General features: G+C 30.9%; 1 protein-coding gene and 1 long non-coding RNA gene across 2 annotated transcripts in view; both read right to left on the reverse strand.

Moving 5' to 3' along the window:
• Positions 1–17,254, reverse strand: part of LOC138856276 (uncharacterized) — a 534,605-nt gene that overhangs the window by 52,710 nt on the left and 464,641 nt on the right. The window lies entirely within an intron of this gene.
• On the reverse strand, positions 480–16,170 carry LOC106620633 (lipase 3). Its single transcript, XM_014239182.3, has 3 exons — positions 14,274–16,170; positions 2,354–3,097; positions 480–1,377 (listed from the first exon to the last, which is right to left on the reverse strand). Exons 1-3 carry the CDS (start codon positions 14,415–14,417, stop codon positions 988–990), a joined length of 1,278 nt encoding a protein of 425 aa, XP_014094657.1. The 5' UTR covers positions 14,418–16,170; the 3' UTR covers positions 480–987.

Here is a 17,254-nt window from a genome sequence, read left to right on the forward strand (position 1 = left end):
TACTGTGATCTTCTAACATATTCCTTTTATTTTTTTTGTTGCTTTTTTTCTTCAAATAAAATAAAAGCTTAAATAGCGGAAATCATTGTAAACTTTAGTAGACTTCGTTCAGCATTTCAAATTTATAAAACGCTTCCTAATTTATGCATTTGCAAATTTTGTCACATTAGTAAACAGCTGATTCGAATATTGGTTTTGTATATGTTCGAAAAGACGCAAATCCAATCAGATTCTGTGACACCATTCAAAATCAGAATTGGTTTGCAATTCTGACAACTACGCAAATCTGTCTTGGATTCCACAACACCCCTGAATAATTTGAAAATTACCGTTATGTTTTGGGAAACTGAAAGTCGATATCGCTTAAATAACCTTCCTTCTTAGAAATATATGCATAATTGAAGAATCAGTGCATTATTTTATTCAACTAAATATTTGCTCCCATTTCAATTTATTTCTTTAAGCAGAAAAACCAGCAATTTTTTCAAATTAATTTTATTTTTTATTAGTTACTCGTAAAAAGCGTTTCATTTAGTCAGCGTAAATACTTATAATTAATTTTTTCGCTATTCCTACATCAAGTACATATAACATCGCACCTACATACGTACGTATTTTGTAATACATATTTATTAAACACTAAATAATATTGTCTAACTTCTTAAGCGAATAGTTCACAAACCTTTGAGTATTTGCGTATATAAAACGCCATTCTTTTAATTATTTCACTTAGTTTTCGTTTTTATCTTTTTGGTCTCACAGCTTATAAAAGGTACATACTTATAAATTTCATATTTTAATTAAAAATTTAAATATTTTTTCGTTTTCACTTTTTAGTTTGTTAATTCTACCTATATACCTTAAATAATTCAATAATACTACAAGCATACAAAAAAACTATTTACAAACAGCACTTATGGTAACACCTATACAACAAACACACCTTATTTGTGACTATTAAACAGTTTCCTTAAAAGAAAATCAGTTTCACAAATTTTGCAACTCATGTCTGACGATTTTGTCTATTATTCTATCGTTTATCACTTCTTTCACATTAACCGACCACAAGAAGTCATAGTGGTTCCAGTCGTCATAGGGTATACGATAGAGTTCCACGCAAGGCAGCAGTGTTGCCAGATATTCCACATCCTCAACGGCGGACATGTAATCATTGTTGCTGTAATACATATTTACACAACTGGATATCTCGTGGACATTATAGGATGGCGGTGTCTCCTGTTGGTAGTACTTCTTATTCAATTCGATGCCGTGATCGTATTGACGGAAATCACCGGATGTGTACAGCTGCAAGTAGTGAATAATTTGTGTTGTGGAAGCACCAGCGGGATGTGTTTCGCAAACGTGTGGCAGCAGTGTCTACACATAGAAATAATAATTTAAAAATTATTTAAAAACTTAAATAAATTTTTTTAAGTGTAATGTAAAATAAAATATAAAAATACAAAGAGAAAATATTTAAATAAAGTTTTCCTCAAATATGTGTGATGAAGTTCTTCCATTCTTTGTCAGTGCAACGAAAAATAAGATATAAAAACAAGTAAGGAAGGGCTAAGTTCGGATGTAACCGAACATTTTATACTCTCGAAAAGTCAAATGGTATACTCGTTTGAGATTTCTTTGTGGATTGACTGATATTTTCGGTAGATTTTTTTAACTGCAGATGCTCCTCCCTAATGTGATCCTTTGTACCAAATAACAGTCTTGTATCTTATTGCGGAGCTTAGTTATGGCAATTTATTATATTTGTTTTTGATTAATGGCGTTTTGTGGGCATGGCAGTGGTCCGATTACGACCATCTGCAATACCAACCGTCTTACGGCACCAAGAAACATGTGTACCAAGTTTCATGAAGATATCTCAATTTTAGTCATGTTACAGCTTGCACGGATGGACGGTCAGACGGACAGACAGTCACCCGGATTTCAACTCATCTCTTCATCCTGATCATTTATATATACATAACCCTATATCTAACTCGATTAGTTTTAGGTGATACAAACAACCGTTAGGTGAACTAAGCTATTATACTCTGTAGCAACAAGTTACGAGAGTATAAAAAGAAAAAGTTAAGTTTTTCTCAAATATGTAACAGAAAAAAATACTTTATTTCAGTGTAATGTAAAAGAAAATACCAAAAATAGAGAAAAAGCATTTAAAAACGGTTTTCCTTAAATCCTTTTAATGAAAAAACAAATTCTGTGTAAATATATTAATGGAGCCAAATAGACGGCTCTTTTAAATTTTTGTAATCCACAGATATTGCGGATATATAAAAGAACTCCGAAGTCTCTGGAAATTATAAGATAATTTGTATGAAGTTCTTCCACTTACATGATTTAAATGCCGTGTACCCCAACCGCCAAGAAAATCTAAAATTCCCGAGCAAAGAAATCGAAATCTAGATTCCGCCGAGCACACATATTCACATAAAAGCTTCTGCATGCTGGTAATCGGCAGCAACTCCATACCGCCCAGTACCCAACTCAAAAACGAGGGATAACCCAAGAAGAGTCCACCCAATTTCGAGAGCATAAACGAATGATTACGCATAAATGCAATGGGCGCCAACAGATGCACAGTCTTCACTTTCTCATTGTACCACGGCAGTGTGGACATGAGCACGAAGAATGTGGTGGTGCCTTGTGAATGCGCTACAAAATGCAACGCTGTATCATTTGTTTCGACCAATACATAATCCAGCATTGAGGCTAAATCGAAGACGCCGATTTCGTGCCAACTGAAATTCCAGAAATCCGACGAATCGGGATGTTTGTATTTGTGCTGACGCGAGTATGTATTGCCACGTGCATTGCCTAGCCACACATCATAACCGGAATCGGCGAACATGTACGCCAGCGAAGTGTCTGGCCCGTTGAGTATCCAATCGTCGGAGGCGCAGAGTATGCCGTGCTGCAGAAAGACGACCGGTTTGGAGGTGCGTGCAATGGCCGTTGAGTTGGCTGTGCCGCGCAATTTTGGTGAATCGGGTATTCGATATACAGTTAATATGTAATCGTCGGGTGTGTGTACTGTATGCTCTTCGACCGGATAATTGTGGTTGGATATCATTTTGGCCTGGAAGAGAGCAAAGAGAAAAATAATGGTGGATTAAAGATTGCAATTTAGTGCAGTTATGTTAGATTAGAAATATACATATGTGTGTCTAAATTAGGTTCGATATGAAAGTTAAATGAAAGTGATCTTTAATTTAGTTGAAAATAAATAGGTACGAAGAAAACGAAAGAAAGAGTGCTCTCATGAAATGTTCAATAAGTTTTTTTTATTATTTTGTTGAGAACTTAACTTATATTTTTTTTGTCTATATAGCTTTCAAAAATACAGATTTACTATACAAGTACGTATATATGTATTCATATATATATACTCGCTTACATAACAATTTAATGTGGCTATGCTGCGCTATTTTAAATAATATAGGAGACGGAGATTGTGTTCTAAAATTAATTTAATTATATTTTTGTTGCAAATTTTATTATGTATAATTTTTAATAGTTAGGTGTAAGCACTTGTCTAACTCAAGCAAGCGTGTTAGAAGTAGAGGTTAATGGGATTGGTACTATCCAAAGGTTAAAATCTCTTTGTGAATTTATTGACAATTAGTTTAAATAGAATTACAAATTAATGTTTGCACATTTAAGTATAACATTAGAAATATTCAAAATTTTTTGAAATACAATTTTAAGATAATGGAAAAGTACAAATCCAGAAAAAATATGTATGTAAGTATTTATACCCTGAGCGGGGTAAGAAGTTCATAACACGTCATAACAACCAGAAGGAAACGTCGGAAACCCTGTAAAATGTACTATATACATATACTTATAGTAAATATATATGTATATATATGATTAGCGCGACGAGTCGAGTCAATTCAGATTTTACATCTTTTCTTGGGGATCTTTTCTCCCCAAGAAGCTGCTTATTTGTTGGAACGGCTTATTTCGGACTACTATAGCATATGTATATGTAGCTGCCATACAAACGGACCGAACCAAATCAAGTTCTGGTATGGAATACTTCGACGCTTATTTAACAAGATAGCTTCACAAAATTTGGCAAGGGTTATTATCCAAAGAAGAGCTAGAATATCTGAAGAAATTGTTTAGATCGGATCACTATATCATATAGCTGTCATACAAATTGAGCGGTCAAATTCAAGTTCTATTTTATTTGTGAAGAGTTACACCGAAGCTAACATTTTACAATTTTTTTAACTTGTTAATAAAGAATAAAAACAATTTTAAATAAAAAATTCATCACTTAATTTATTTTTAGTTGTTTATGAAATCAATTACTAGAGTTCGGAATTTTTATTTTTTGAATATAAAATATTAATATCAAGTTATTATTAATCCTCCTTATATATTTATTAAATTGTATTCCATTTAATAATTTTTGTGTTTTTTGATTTTTAAACTGAATTTAAGAATATTTTTGCTTTTATTATTTAAATTAATTGAAATCCTTGAAACCGAAGGTATCAGTTCATAAACCCGTTGGCCATAATACTCGTAAATGAAACCTTACATAGTATATTTATATGATATTTATTGGCTTAACGAAAACTTGTTTTATTTTTAAAATTTCATTCATGTTAGATTGCGTGTTACAAGGTGCAAAAGCTAATGACCTCATTAAATATTAAAAAAAAATTTAGTAATAATAATGACGCATTCCATTTTAATTGAATATGCACAAGAGTCATTAAATTTGCATTAAACTAAATGCACAAGCTATCACTAGTCAGTCATTACATCACAAAAAAATATGAATAATGTAAAAAGTAACTACATAAATGTATGTAAAGTGTTTAAAAAGAATACGCCAGAAGAGACGCAATTTAAGTACACAAGTTCACAAAAAAATTAAAATATGCGTCCATACATACATACATAAGTATGTGTATACATATGCATATGTATGCAAAAGTCATCTCATCTTCGCCAAAAATTCGCACCATAAAACAATTTCAAATTGACGATTACTAATCAAAAGCCAAATCAAGTGCGAAAACCACGCAAGCAGAAACAAAAAAAATAATAAATAAAATAAATACATAAAAAAAACCACATATGGCGCATTACACATGCAGAATGGCGTGTGCGCGGTAATGGGTGCGCGGGGGGCTCGACCCAAAGTCCAAGCAGCACGCGGCGAGTCGAGCAATTTAAAATTACGGCAAAGGTGCCAAAATGTATGCGACAATTTATAGTAAAGGGAAGTATAAAAAGATAAAAAAAAACGAGTGGAAGTACACAAATAGATATAGTACATATGAATATTTATAAGGTAAAGTAAAAAAGTAAATATTTGTATATATTTATTCTAATACATACATAAGTATGTATGTATATACATGTATAGGTGTGGCTGCATCGAAATTTATTTGCAAACACCTTTGTCACACTAGCTACTCAAGCTCAGTTGAGCTTTGCGCGCACCTCTTTGTGACGTAGCATGTTCATACAACTAACATTATTGGCGTATGTTTTTATGTAAATATTCACGTGCCGGGCACTCTTGAATATTATTTGAGTTTTTCTTTTAGTTATTATTTTATTTCCTACTTTTCGGTGGCGTTTTTGTTTTATTTATCGCGCTGTTATTATACTTTTTTGTTCTCTTATCAAACTTCAAGCACACGAGAGTACTCAGCTGTGATTAATTTATCTTCAATGATTTATATATATACAAGTATATATATATTAATAAAATATTTTGTATTAAAATATTGCACATATGTATATATACATATGTACTTATATACATACGAGGTGTGTTCAAAGTAAGAGGTGAATTTTGATTTTTCGCGGGCTGTGTACATTCGATTATCGATATTTTGTTTTTGTTATAATCGGACACATATGTTTATCATATGCTTGCATTAGTAGCCAATTTCGATTAGTAGTTTGTTTTTGACAACAGAAAATGTTAGTCACGTTTTTGTGTGTTTTTCGATTTTTGACTTTGTTTTTGCTAAATTTTGAGCAAAAGCAATGTCGCATTAGTATCGCTCAGGAGTGGTTGAATGACGTCAACAACGATTCGGGTTTGCACAAACGGGTCATCACTGGTGACGAAACGTGGGTATATAGTAATGATGTCGAAACCAAAGGAAGCTGCTAGATGAGCCAAGCCCGAAAAGGCACGCCAAGTTCGAACAAATGTGAAGGTTTTGTTCACTGCTTTCTTTGATTACAATGGTGTGGTGCTTCATAAGCTTCTGCCAAAAGGTCGTCCAGTTATTAAGAAACACTACAAGGAAGTTATGCAACGTTTGCGTGAAGCAATACGGCTCAAAGGATCGGAATCGTGGAAAAACAAATCGTGGATTCTGCATCACGATAATGCACCTGCTCACACATCAATGCTTATTCATGATAAAACCAAAACCGTAATTATTCCTCGTATTCACCAGATTTACCTCCTTGCGACTTTTTCCTATTCGAAGAAAGACCTGATGGCTAAAATTCACATTTTCCTTTGAACACACCTCGTATACATACATATGTACACAGTAATATATTTTATTAATACTTAGATTCTAATAAGTATATCACACTAATATTTTTTTAATAAAAAAAAAAATAAATTAAATGAATTTGAATAAAATGTTAAAAAAAGTTTTGCAATAAAAATCATTATACTTGTGGAATTACGTTTACTACAAGTCATACGGACTACTAACCTAATTATAACAACAAATATACATAGATATATACTCGACAGACATATGTATGTACATACAAGAATGTAGGTACTTGTGTGGTAAATAGATTAAATCAAATCAGACTTTTATAATTTATTAAACTTATGTACATATGTATACAATAATCACATAATCCTCTGTAAATTTACACTTTATATTATTTTAAAAAAGAATTTAGTGATATACAGATGTATGAACATAGTATGTACATTTTATGTACAAATGTTTATATGTAAGTATGTATGTGTATAAGGAAGACCCTCACATCGTTATAATAAAATGTTTTGCGCTACCTTCACAACTTTAATATTTGATATAATTTGCGCACAAGTATGTATATATTTATGTATGAAATAGTAGTAAATATATTTCTGTACTTATGTACATATGTATTATATATATGCTCATTCGATTAATTTTCATGTTAAACCAATAAAAGAATTAATTTTATTGCAACACTTTTTCACTAATCAAAAAATTTGTAGGCTAGTTTGGTCTAAACACCTGCAGACTATTTGTATTCGCAATGACTAAAACGCTAGAAATCAATTTATGTCTGCACTGCCGAGCGAGAAAATACCAGCGATATTTTGAGGCGAAATATAGCACTATTTTATGACGAAAATAATTTGTTATATTAGTGGCTTTTTTAACCAAAAATACTAAATGTACATTAAGATAATTTAATCTTTAATAAGATAATTTATAATTTGATAAGCGAAAAATACAGAATTTTGCCAAAGGCAATTATAAATTGGGAACATTAAATAACTAAATATGATTGTAAAAACATTACTTTATGGTGATGGCATCTGGTTTAAAGTATAAAATAAAAATTTTGTAGCTTGTACGTAAACGCAACTAATCTGTTTTGTTATGATTTATCTTAGCGCAAATAATTCCCTGCCTTATAAGCAGTTTTCGTCTAGTAAAATTGTTTTTTCTCAGAAATTCATATACTTCTGATATCGACTTAATATTAAACCCGAAAAACTTCACAAAAATATCACATGATATAACAAGCAAAAATAACTATATATATATCTAAATTTGTGTACAAGCTTTGAGAAATTAGTTTGCCATCGCGTTCAGAGACATTTATACATATACGTATTTACGTGTATGTACGTAAGTACATACAAATGTGAATGGCCATCGTGACATTGGTAAATTAACACAGATAACACACATAATTACATTCATACAAAGGCATGTGTATGTACATATGTATATTATAAAATCTGGTACGTATTTATAATTTTCTTTTGACGCACTACAAACTTTTTTTCGATAGTTTCCTTTTTAGATAAAGTGGCGTGAGACTTTTTCGCAAAGGAGCAAAGTCTAAGAGGTCTAGAGTAATTTATGAAGTGGGAAATTTGTAGTGAATATTCTGCTGTGGATTAGATTATTAGAATATTTGCTTTTGTGGATATATAAATGTGTTTATATTATATAATTTTGTACTTTTTTTATACTCTCGCAACATGTTTCTACAGAGTATAATAGTTCAAGCTGAGGAAGCTACGATATTTGCCCATCTTTCTGGCAGTTTGTTTATCCCATCCTAAAGGAACTTCTCTGGCTTGGAGGTCAAGAAAGAATCGAGCCAATTTCTGATACCCTGTTCTGAAGTGAAACGTACTCCGGTGAGGGCATTCTGCATTGATCTGAACAAGTGGTAATCGGAAGGTGCTATGTCTGGGCTATAAGGCAGGTGAGGTAGAACTTCCCACCCACAGTTTTTAACTGGCCTTGCAACATGTGGCCGAGCGTTGTCATGATGAAAAATTATTGATTCGTGTCTGGTCGCATATTCTGGTCGTTTTTCCGCGATGGCCTTTTTCAAACGAATCAATTGTTTTCGGTAGAGGTCCCCATTGATCGTCTGACCCGATTTCAATAGCTCATAATAGAGCACACCCTTGGGGTCCCACCAAATACATAGCATAACCTTAGCAGCATGGATATTCGGCTTTGCCGTGGATGTTGATGGTTGGCCGTGCTTCACATACGGTTTCTTGCGCTTTGGGTTATCATAATGAATCCATTTTTCATCGCCAGTGACAATCTGATGCAAAAATTACTTCTTTTCGTGGCGTTGAAGCAACATTTCCGACATGCAGAAACGACGTTCGCCGTCTCTTGGCTTTAATTCATAAGGTACCCAATTTCCAAGCTTCTGGATGAATCCTAATGATATTAATCGTCTGGAAACGGTTGCTTGATCAACTCCTAATACGTTTGCAAGTTTTTCTTGCTTCTGGCATCTGCGTCGAGCAATGTCTCCAATTCTTCGTCTTGAAATTTTTTTGGCTGTCCGGGTCGTTCTCCGTCGTCTAAGTCAAAATCGCCACTTTTAAACCGTGCAAACCACTTTTGGCACGTTCGTTCGGCTAAAGCATGGTCACCATAAACGTCCAGTAAAATACGATGGCTTTCGGTAGAACCGCCCACTCCCAATATAACGGTACTGTTAAAAACTACTAAAAGTGCGAAAAATCAAGTACTAAACATGCCAGAGACATTAAATTTTATCTTTGGGCTGGCATGAAATGACTTTGTAGGAACCGCTTTCAAAATTCGACAATGGGCGTGTCACCGCCCACTTTTAGGTGAAAACCCACATCTTGGGATCTGCTTAACCGATTTCAACCAAATTTGGTACATAACATTCTTCTCATATTTCTGTGTTATATTGCGAAAATGGTCGAAATCAGATTACAATCACGTCTATTTCCCATATAACACCATTTTAAATTCCATCTGATTCTTTTACTTTCCCCTTTGCAAATCAATCAACAATGACTGTATCGGGGTTAAACTTGCTATGGTACATACATATATATGTATGTAACTACATATACACAAATTGATATTCTTAACTTGTCGCTCAATTGCTATCACTTTTTCACTATCATCATTTTTTTAACACTTGTCTCTTTGCGCAAAAGTAATCCTGTCAAAAAGGACGCATAAAATTCCATATAAGTTTCTCAACAACTGGGCAAAGAATTTTTACTGTTCTTCTTGCGGCAAATGAAAAGTGTTGTACGCTTTTTTGCGAGGCTCTTTTGGGTTTGGTGTTAAAAATATAAATTTTTTTGAAAGAGAGGAGTTTTCAAATAAGATATACATAAATTCGGCATGAGAGTGAGCAGTATAGATATATAGTGAATCAATTCTGAATATCCATGTGTTAAAGAGAGATGCAAACTCACATACATACGTTTGTTCACCACAGTTTTTGCACAAGGCTCTTAAAAAAATGATATAAACTTTGTTCTGCGCGCAGACAAAATTTTTTTAGCTGTGACTGTGATATTACTGGTCGGATGACTGTCACTGTTCTTGTAGGGTTACTTATTTATTATACTGTGTGCTATTTTATTCTCACTTTTATTTATTTTTCATAGCATACAAATAAAGTAATATAGTATTTCCCTATTTTCCATATTTGTTTACAAAATTCATTATTATTATTATTGTTTTTATTTACTAGGAATTTTTCACCACGAAGTGCACATAGATTTATGTGTATGTGAGTTCAACATAAATTATTAATTGTTTACATTTCTTGTGTGCAAAATTCACGCAAATAAATATTCGTCTTTCATGCGAGAATAAAAACAAATAAAGTGCAAACTTTTTGGTCTGTTCAATCTCAAAATGAGTTGTTGACGCAAAGTGCTACTAAATATAAAATATTATTAACGAATTGTCCATATACAGGAAATTAATTTTTAATACTCATAAAGCCTTAGGAAACTATAAATTTTCCTGAAATAGATTTCCGAGTGCAGTTTTTGGAAAAGCACACTTTTCGAATATACAAACTGTGAAAATTGTTAATAATTAGTTATTTTAAATTAAAATTTTTTCTTTCAAATTCGGTCGAGCAACGGTAGTTTCATGACTACTTTTGTATCCCTTCTAAACAAACATAATAAGCATTATACTATTATTTTATTTAAAGTTGAAAAATCTAACTTTCTTTAAAATGGTTTTTAAAAACGTTTTTAAAATATAATATATACATATTTTATCGAAAATATTTTTTTTTCAAAAATTTATGACTAAATATAAACAAAAGCAAAAAGTGTTAATTATAAAAAAAAATTTAATAAAATAAATAATTAAATAAGCAAATAAATATTTTTGTAAAAAAATAAAAATAATTTTAGTATATAAAGTATAATATGAATATTTTGATCACAGTTGCAAATAATTCATTCAAAAAATAATTAAATTAACATTAAAATTAAATTTTGTTTTTATTTTATAATCTACACTTAAAATACTTTTTAAATTTCTATTCCCAAACACCGGGTTGAAAAATTTATAAAAACAATAAAAAACGTTAATTTCGGTTGCACCGAAGCTATGACACTAGTCACAAATAAAAACGTTCCTTACAAGAACTTGATTCCGATCGATTTGTATGGCAGCTATGTGATATAGTGAACTGGTCTTAAAAATTTCTTTAAAGATTACATTGTTGCCTTAGCAATAATCCATGCCAAATTTCGTGAGTTACCTCGTCAATTGAAAAAGTTTTCCATACAATCACTTAATTCCGATCGTTCAGTTTGTATGGCAGCTTATGCTATAGTGGTCTGATATCGACCGTTCTGACAAATGAGCAGCTTCTTAGTGAGAAAAAGACAGGTGCAAAATTTCAGATCGATAGCTTAAAAACTGAGGGACTAGTTCGCATATATACAGACAGACAGACAGACATAGCTAAATCAACTCAGCTCAACTTGCTGATTATACATACATATGTATATGTATAAATTTTATAGGGTCTACGACGTTTCTTTCTGGGTGTCACAAACTTTGTGGCGTTTGTATTCTAAAATAATTTCTTTTACATTGAATCCATTTCCTGTAATTTTATAAAAAATTTATGGAAATAGTAAAATTATGTATAAGTAGTAGTAGAGTATGTTATAATACTTAGGACAAACATAACTTCTTTTGTTTTAAAAAGAAAGTTCGAAACTTTCAATTTTCATACTAAATAATTTTTAAACAATAAATTTACAGTTAAGTAATAATAATTTTAGCACGACTTTCAAAAATGGTGAGTATATCTATACATACATACATACATACATATGTATCTGTATGTATGGGTGTAAAATGTGTTAATTGGTCGTTCGAATTTTTGCTTTGCAATAGTTTTCAATTAAAGAAAGTTTGGTATATTCATATAGACATACATACATATCATAAGTTGTTTTTGTAGAAAAAAGTATTAAAAATAAAAAAAAAATATAAAAAAATTATACATAAAATTATATAAAAAATGCATAAAGGAAATTATTCTTAGCAATCTTCAAAGTTAAACAATATTTCGTAAAAAATATTATGACAACTTTTCTTTTACCTAATCGTGTACTTAATCAAACGATTTTGGCAACATAAACGGCACACTTTAACACCTTTTCATAGTAATTATGTGTGTATGTACTGATAATGCCATATTTCCAATTCAGTATTCCAATTAGAATTATGTACATATGTATACGCATTCAAAATATTTCCACATAAATAAGTATACATATAAATATATATCTACCTACAAGATACCATACATACTAACCATGAGCTGTAAAACCGATTCATTCAACTTGTTTACGCGTCATACGACCACATATAATATTTTCTAGATCATTCTCAAGTGGCGACCTTTTGTGGTAGACATGAGTCGCTCTCGCGCAACACGCGATATCGAGCATAACAACAATCTTTGTAGGTGTGTGCGCATGTAAGCGAACAGGCCCCCAAAAATCAACCAATTGCGCTGCAGCAGCCGTAGCAGTCAACAGGAAATGGAAGCAATTGAAATTGTTTTTGTTTTCTAGCCAAGTGCAAGTTGCTGCACAGGGTGTTATAAAATAGTTCACATGTGTGTTTGCTTGTAACAGTTATGTGTGTATATGTATGAAGTGATTTTGGAAATCAAAGAACGTGAATTTGTGTTTTTACAAAAACGTACTAGGCGTATCTAAAGTTCCGATAATAAATATTTATTGTACTTTTATAAGAAAATTAGTTGTTTGAAGGTAAGTACATATATTTCATTAACACTTTAAAACAATTCTGACATTATAAATGCTGTGGCGTTAAAAATTTAATACTTAATTGATAATTGCTAAAATATTGAGTTTTCTACATTTTTTTTTGCTTTCGAAATACATTTTAAAGATGATCGACATCAGACTATAAATTTCTAAGCCCCCATATTAGAGCACACATTTTTTAGTCAATTTGTAATATATGTTTATGATATTAGATAGATGAAATCTGTTAAGAACTTCCCCTAGATCCATAAACCAGACATATTAATTTTGAAACTTTCGGTTAATTTTATACCGTATCTAGCGGGGAATATGTATGAATAGATATCTTAATAAAATTAAGTGAGCATATTTTTTTGAATATACTGTATTTTTTTTCGTCTGAACTACCCCAGTCCCTATATACCACATACATATAAAGATTTAAAAAATATAAAATACTCTTAAATATATTATATATGAAAAATATTCTTAAGAAATTTATACTTTAAGAATTTCGTAAATGTTTGTTATCAAATGCTATATACCATATACCAAAATACCATAAGTATATATAAAGTCGATTTAAACTATAGCATGTAAGAATTTCTGAAAAGTTGATGATTTTTTTGCCACATAACGATGCAACTTAAGAATCAATGTAGTCGATTTTAAATGAGTCACTCTTGGTGTCTTTATTGAAAACGTCCTCTCTTTGAAAAAGTCCAAACATTGACCGACTATTCGAAATTTTGCATCAAAATGTCAATATAAAATTTTTATTATAGACTCAAATATTAGTTTAATAACTATTTTTTCTTACTTGTTAAACATATTATTAATGTTTGGGGCCTCTAAACTGGCCTAACTTCTTACGAAGAATTATATACTGTTTATATACCTGCAGGGTTGCGAGTTCTAATTACTAATTAAAAAATTTTAATAAAAATTTTAAAATTTTAGATTAAAAGTTAGGTTAACAAGTTTTAATTCCAATTTTGGGTTAAAAAATAAAATTTTCATTTTTCCCACATCGGAATTAAAAACTGGAAATTTAATTTTTAAATTAAATAAAATTTTCAATCTTTCCTTTTTATACTTCTTCATTTTTTCATTCCAGCTTTTAATTTGAAAAATACTTTATTTTAAATTAAAAATTTTTTTTAAATAAAATAAAATTTAAAAAAAAAATTTTTAATCCTGATTTTGGGAATTTTTTAATGCATTATTTGCAACACTGTATATCTGTAAGGTACATGGGTATAAACTGTTTGGATGACGACCGTACTTAAGCCTACCTTACTTCCGTTTGATCTCTTTCCGCTGCATTTTATAGTTTTTTTTTGTTTTTGCTATACTTTTTAACATTCGTGTAATGTAATGTATGTATGTAAACAGCGGTATTTACGGAATGCATATATTACATCAAATAAAATTACAACCGCTTGTAACTTACCGTCACTTTGAGCGCTTCCGTTCGCTTAAACTGCATGTCGAAGAGCATCAAGAGAACTGTGAGAAATGTCAGCCAAGTGACATTTTGTGTGTTGTTGCTGCATTTGGCGTGCAGACGCTGCAGTAAATTGTACGTTGGTGACATTATGCTCCTTTTTGTTATTTTTGTACTTTTTTTTTAATTAAAAAAATATTGCAATTGCACGCTAGTAAAAATATTTTTTTGACAATTGAGTAATTAAGTTTTTGGCAATTTGTTTGCTTCGTTATTTTATTTTAAAAAAATGTGCAAATTTTTCACGTTACACTAGTTTTGTATGTTTGTATGTTTATAACAATATTATTCGTGTGTTGGCACGCGAATTTGCCACTTATCTTGCGATAATTTATTTTGTAAGCTCACAAATAATTGACGTTTACGCAAAATGCTTTTTTTCCAATTTTAAATTAGTTTTTTCTTATATTTTGCACACGTTCACTGTTTTATGACTCTGAGCTTGTTAATAGCGGTATTTCTTGTAATATGGCGTGTTTTTTTGTTGTCCCTTTTTCTCTGCGTTGTTAATAATCAGCTGTTAAAGGCGCGTTACTCTGTAGCCGGTTATGAGTCAATTAAATAAGTCGTACGATTGAATGATAAATATTTTCAGCGTTTTTTTAGATTTTTGTTTGAACGTCGTTTTTGGCATATATTTTTTAATAATATAAAATTGTTGCTGAAATTCGTGGATATTTAAAGCAATTGCACAATAAGTTAATGTTGCAACAACGTTATTCATCAGCCTATTTATTGGTTCTTTGAATTATTTTTGCTATTTTAGCAGTTAGACTATTTTTTACTTGGACTTCGTTGATCGGATCGTTGTTTATATCTCAGATTTCGGTAGATTATTACGAGTCCCTTGAATTTTCTAGCACTAAACTCGCTCAAAAACTCCTTTCTATTCAACTGTTCTCGTAACAACAATAGTAAAAACCTGCGACTCACTTCCAATATTATGATCTTCTGGTTCAATCTAGTGCTTTCCGCTGATCATGTCACTCCTCCAAATATTTTTCAGTACCAATCACAAATCAACCAAATTTCAGCTATACCAATTATGTGCGATCACTGCGAGCCACCTGTGCCTTTGGTCTGCTTAAATAGCCGTCCTTCACGCTTCAATTTGCTGATTTCTCCTTTCCACAACTCGTTGACTTCACGCACTCTAAAACTTTTTGTACAAAGAAACCTCTTCCTTAACTGGCTGTGCCGCGTCGTTGTCTAAGCTTTGACCTACTTTATTTGCTGCAATCCAATTCGGTTCGATGCTCTGTGGGCTAAGTTTCGCGCGTCTCAATTGTATTTGAAGTAATACTAAAAATATTAACACGAAATTTACTAAATATAATATAACACTCTAGCGTTTGCCCGTCCTGTCTGACTATTTGCCACGGCCGGACTTGTTCGACTGTTGTGCGCTAATGACTAGTGCTGTTGTTTTGGCTTCAGCGTAGTGCTTCGCGGCGACAGCGATCTCTCACACACATTGATTACTATTGCTTCTGTTGACTTGTTGCATTATGTATTACTTCTACCGCGTTTGCTGCGATAATTTAATCGTGTTTTTTTTGGCTTTGGCGTTAGATTTTTTTTAGTGTGTTTTGTTTATTTCTACGTGTAATTCTTTCTTGTTGTAAGAGTTTTTGTAAACACTATTTTGAAGCGATTTTTGAAGGGTTTTGTAAGTTTTCAATGCTGCTAGTTGTTGCTGCTGCTTGCTATTGTTTTTGCAGGCTTGTTTCATGTAACAGTTTCCTTTTTTTGAGATATTGACTTTTTTTTAGAAATTTCTTGACATAGAATTTTTCATTTTTACTGTGGTGCTTCTTTGTTTTTTTTTCGTTGCTAAGAAATATATTTGTTATTGTTTCTCTGTAATTTTTATTATTTACTTTTCAGTAATCTACACGGTTGTTACTTTAATTAGTATACACACCACAAGTTAATTTTAATTTGATGCACAGTTGCGTGCAGAAAAGTAGTATCAGTCAAAAAGTATGTCTTCAACTTACTACAACATTTTAAGATATAAAGAAGAAGACAGTTTTTTTCGAAAATTTTGCACTTTTTAATGCTTAATTCAATTATATAATTAATTAAAATTTAATGTTAAAATTTATTGGTTACTTATGAAAGAAAATTATAGAAATATAAAACAATTGTAGACTTTATTTTGGTTTGCTGATATTGAAAATTATCAGCAAAAACGAAAATTAAATAAAATGATATTAAATAATAATTTGTGTAAAATTTTTCAGAACAATGCTGAGAAATGTTTTATAACACACTTTTGGTAATTAAAAAAAATACTATATTAATAGTTTTAAAATTTTAATAGTATATAAAATGTTTGAAATGCTATTTTGAGAGAAACGCGGTTGAAGATAAACTGAAAGAGTTAATTGAATTGAACTCATAAAATATTCGAAATAGTCATTTCAAATGTTAGTTAGTTTTAAATTTTTATTTTCGAAATTTCATACTTAAATAAGTTGAGCGATATTATACAAAACATAATTGTTTCTAGAATATTCTTGTACTTTTCAAAGTAAATTTTTTTATCAAGACGAGTGGAATTAATGGAGATAAATATTATTATTATTAGAAGAATTGAAAAGTGAAGAATGTTTTACATGGTTCCTTGAATCAATGGAGATAAATATTTTTATCATCAAAAGAGACCAGTTTTAATGAACATATAAAATATTTTCATTGGTTAAATAAATCTATCTTTCTAAGCCTATTTATGGATATGTAAGCTATATCAGTCTGTTAAAATTAATAGATTAGAGTTGATAATGCATTTAATGGTCTTATATAATTTTTAAATATTTAAATTCTAATATTGAATTTCCTAATAATGACTCTTTGTATGCTTGCTTGCGCTGTTGATTGTTTAAAAAAAATTTTATAGTATAATAAAAAAGTTTTTTTTTTGT

The sequence above is a fragment of the Bactrocera oleae genome, chromosome 3 (genome assembly GCF_042242935.1).
Source record: "Bactrocera oleae isolate idBacOlea1 chromosome 3, idBacOlea1, whole genome shotgun sequence".
Classification (NCBI taxonomy): domain Eukaryota; kingdom Metazoa; phylum Arthropoda; class Insecta; order Diptera; family Tephritidae; genus Bactrocera; species Bactrocera oleae.

Excerpts from the sequence above, each read along its gene's own strand:
- LOC106620633 (XM_014239182.3), bottom strand. The coding sequence starts at position 14,417 with ATGTCACCAACGTACAATTTACTGCAGCGTCTGCACGCCAAATGCAGC. Across the intron at positions 3,098-14,273 it reads CGGAAGCGCTCAAAGTGACG|GCCAAAATGATATCCAACCA; the intron begins GTAAGTTACAAG and ends GCTCTCTTCCAG. Across the intron at positions 1,378-2,353 it reads GTACACGGCATTTAAATCAT|ACACTGCTGCCACACGTTTG; the intron begins GTAAGTGGAAGA and ends TTCTATGTGTAG.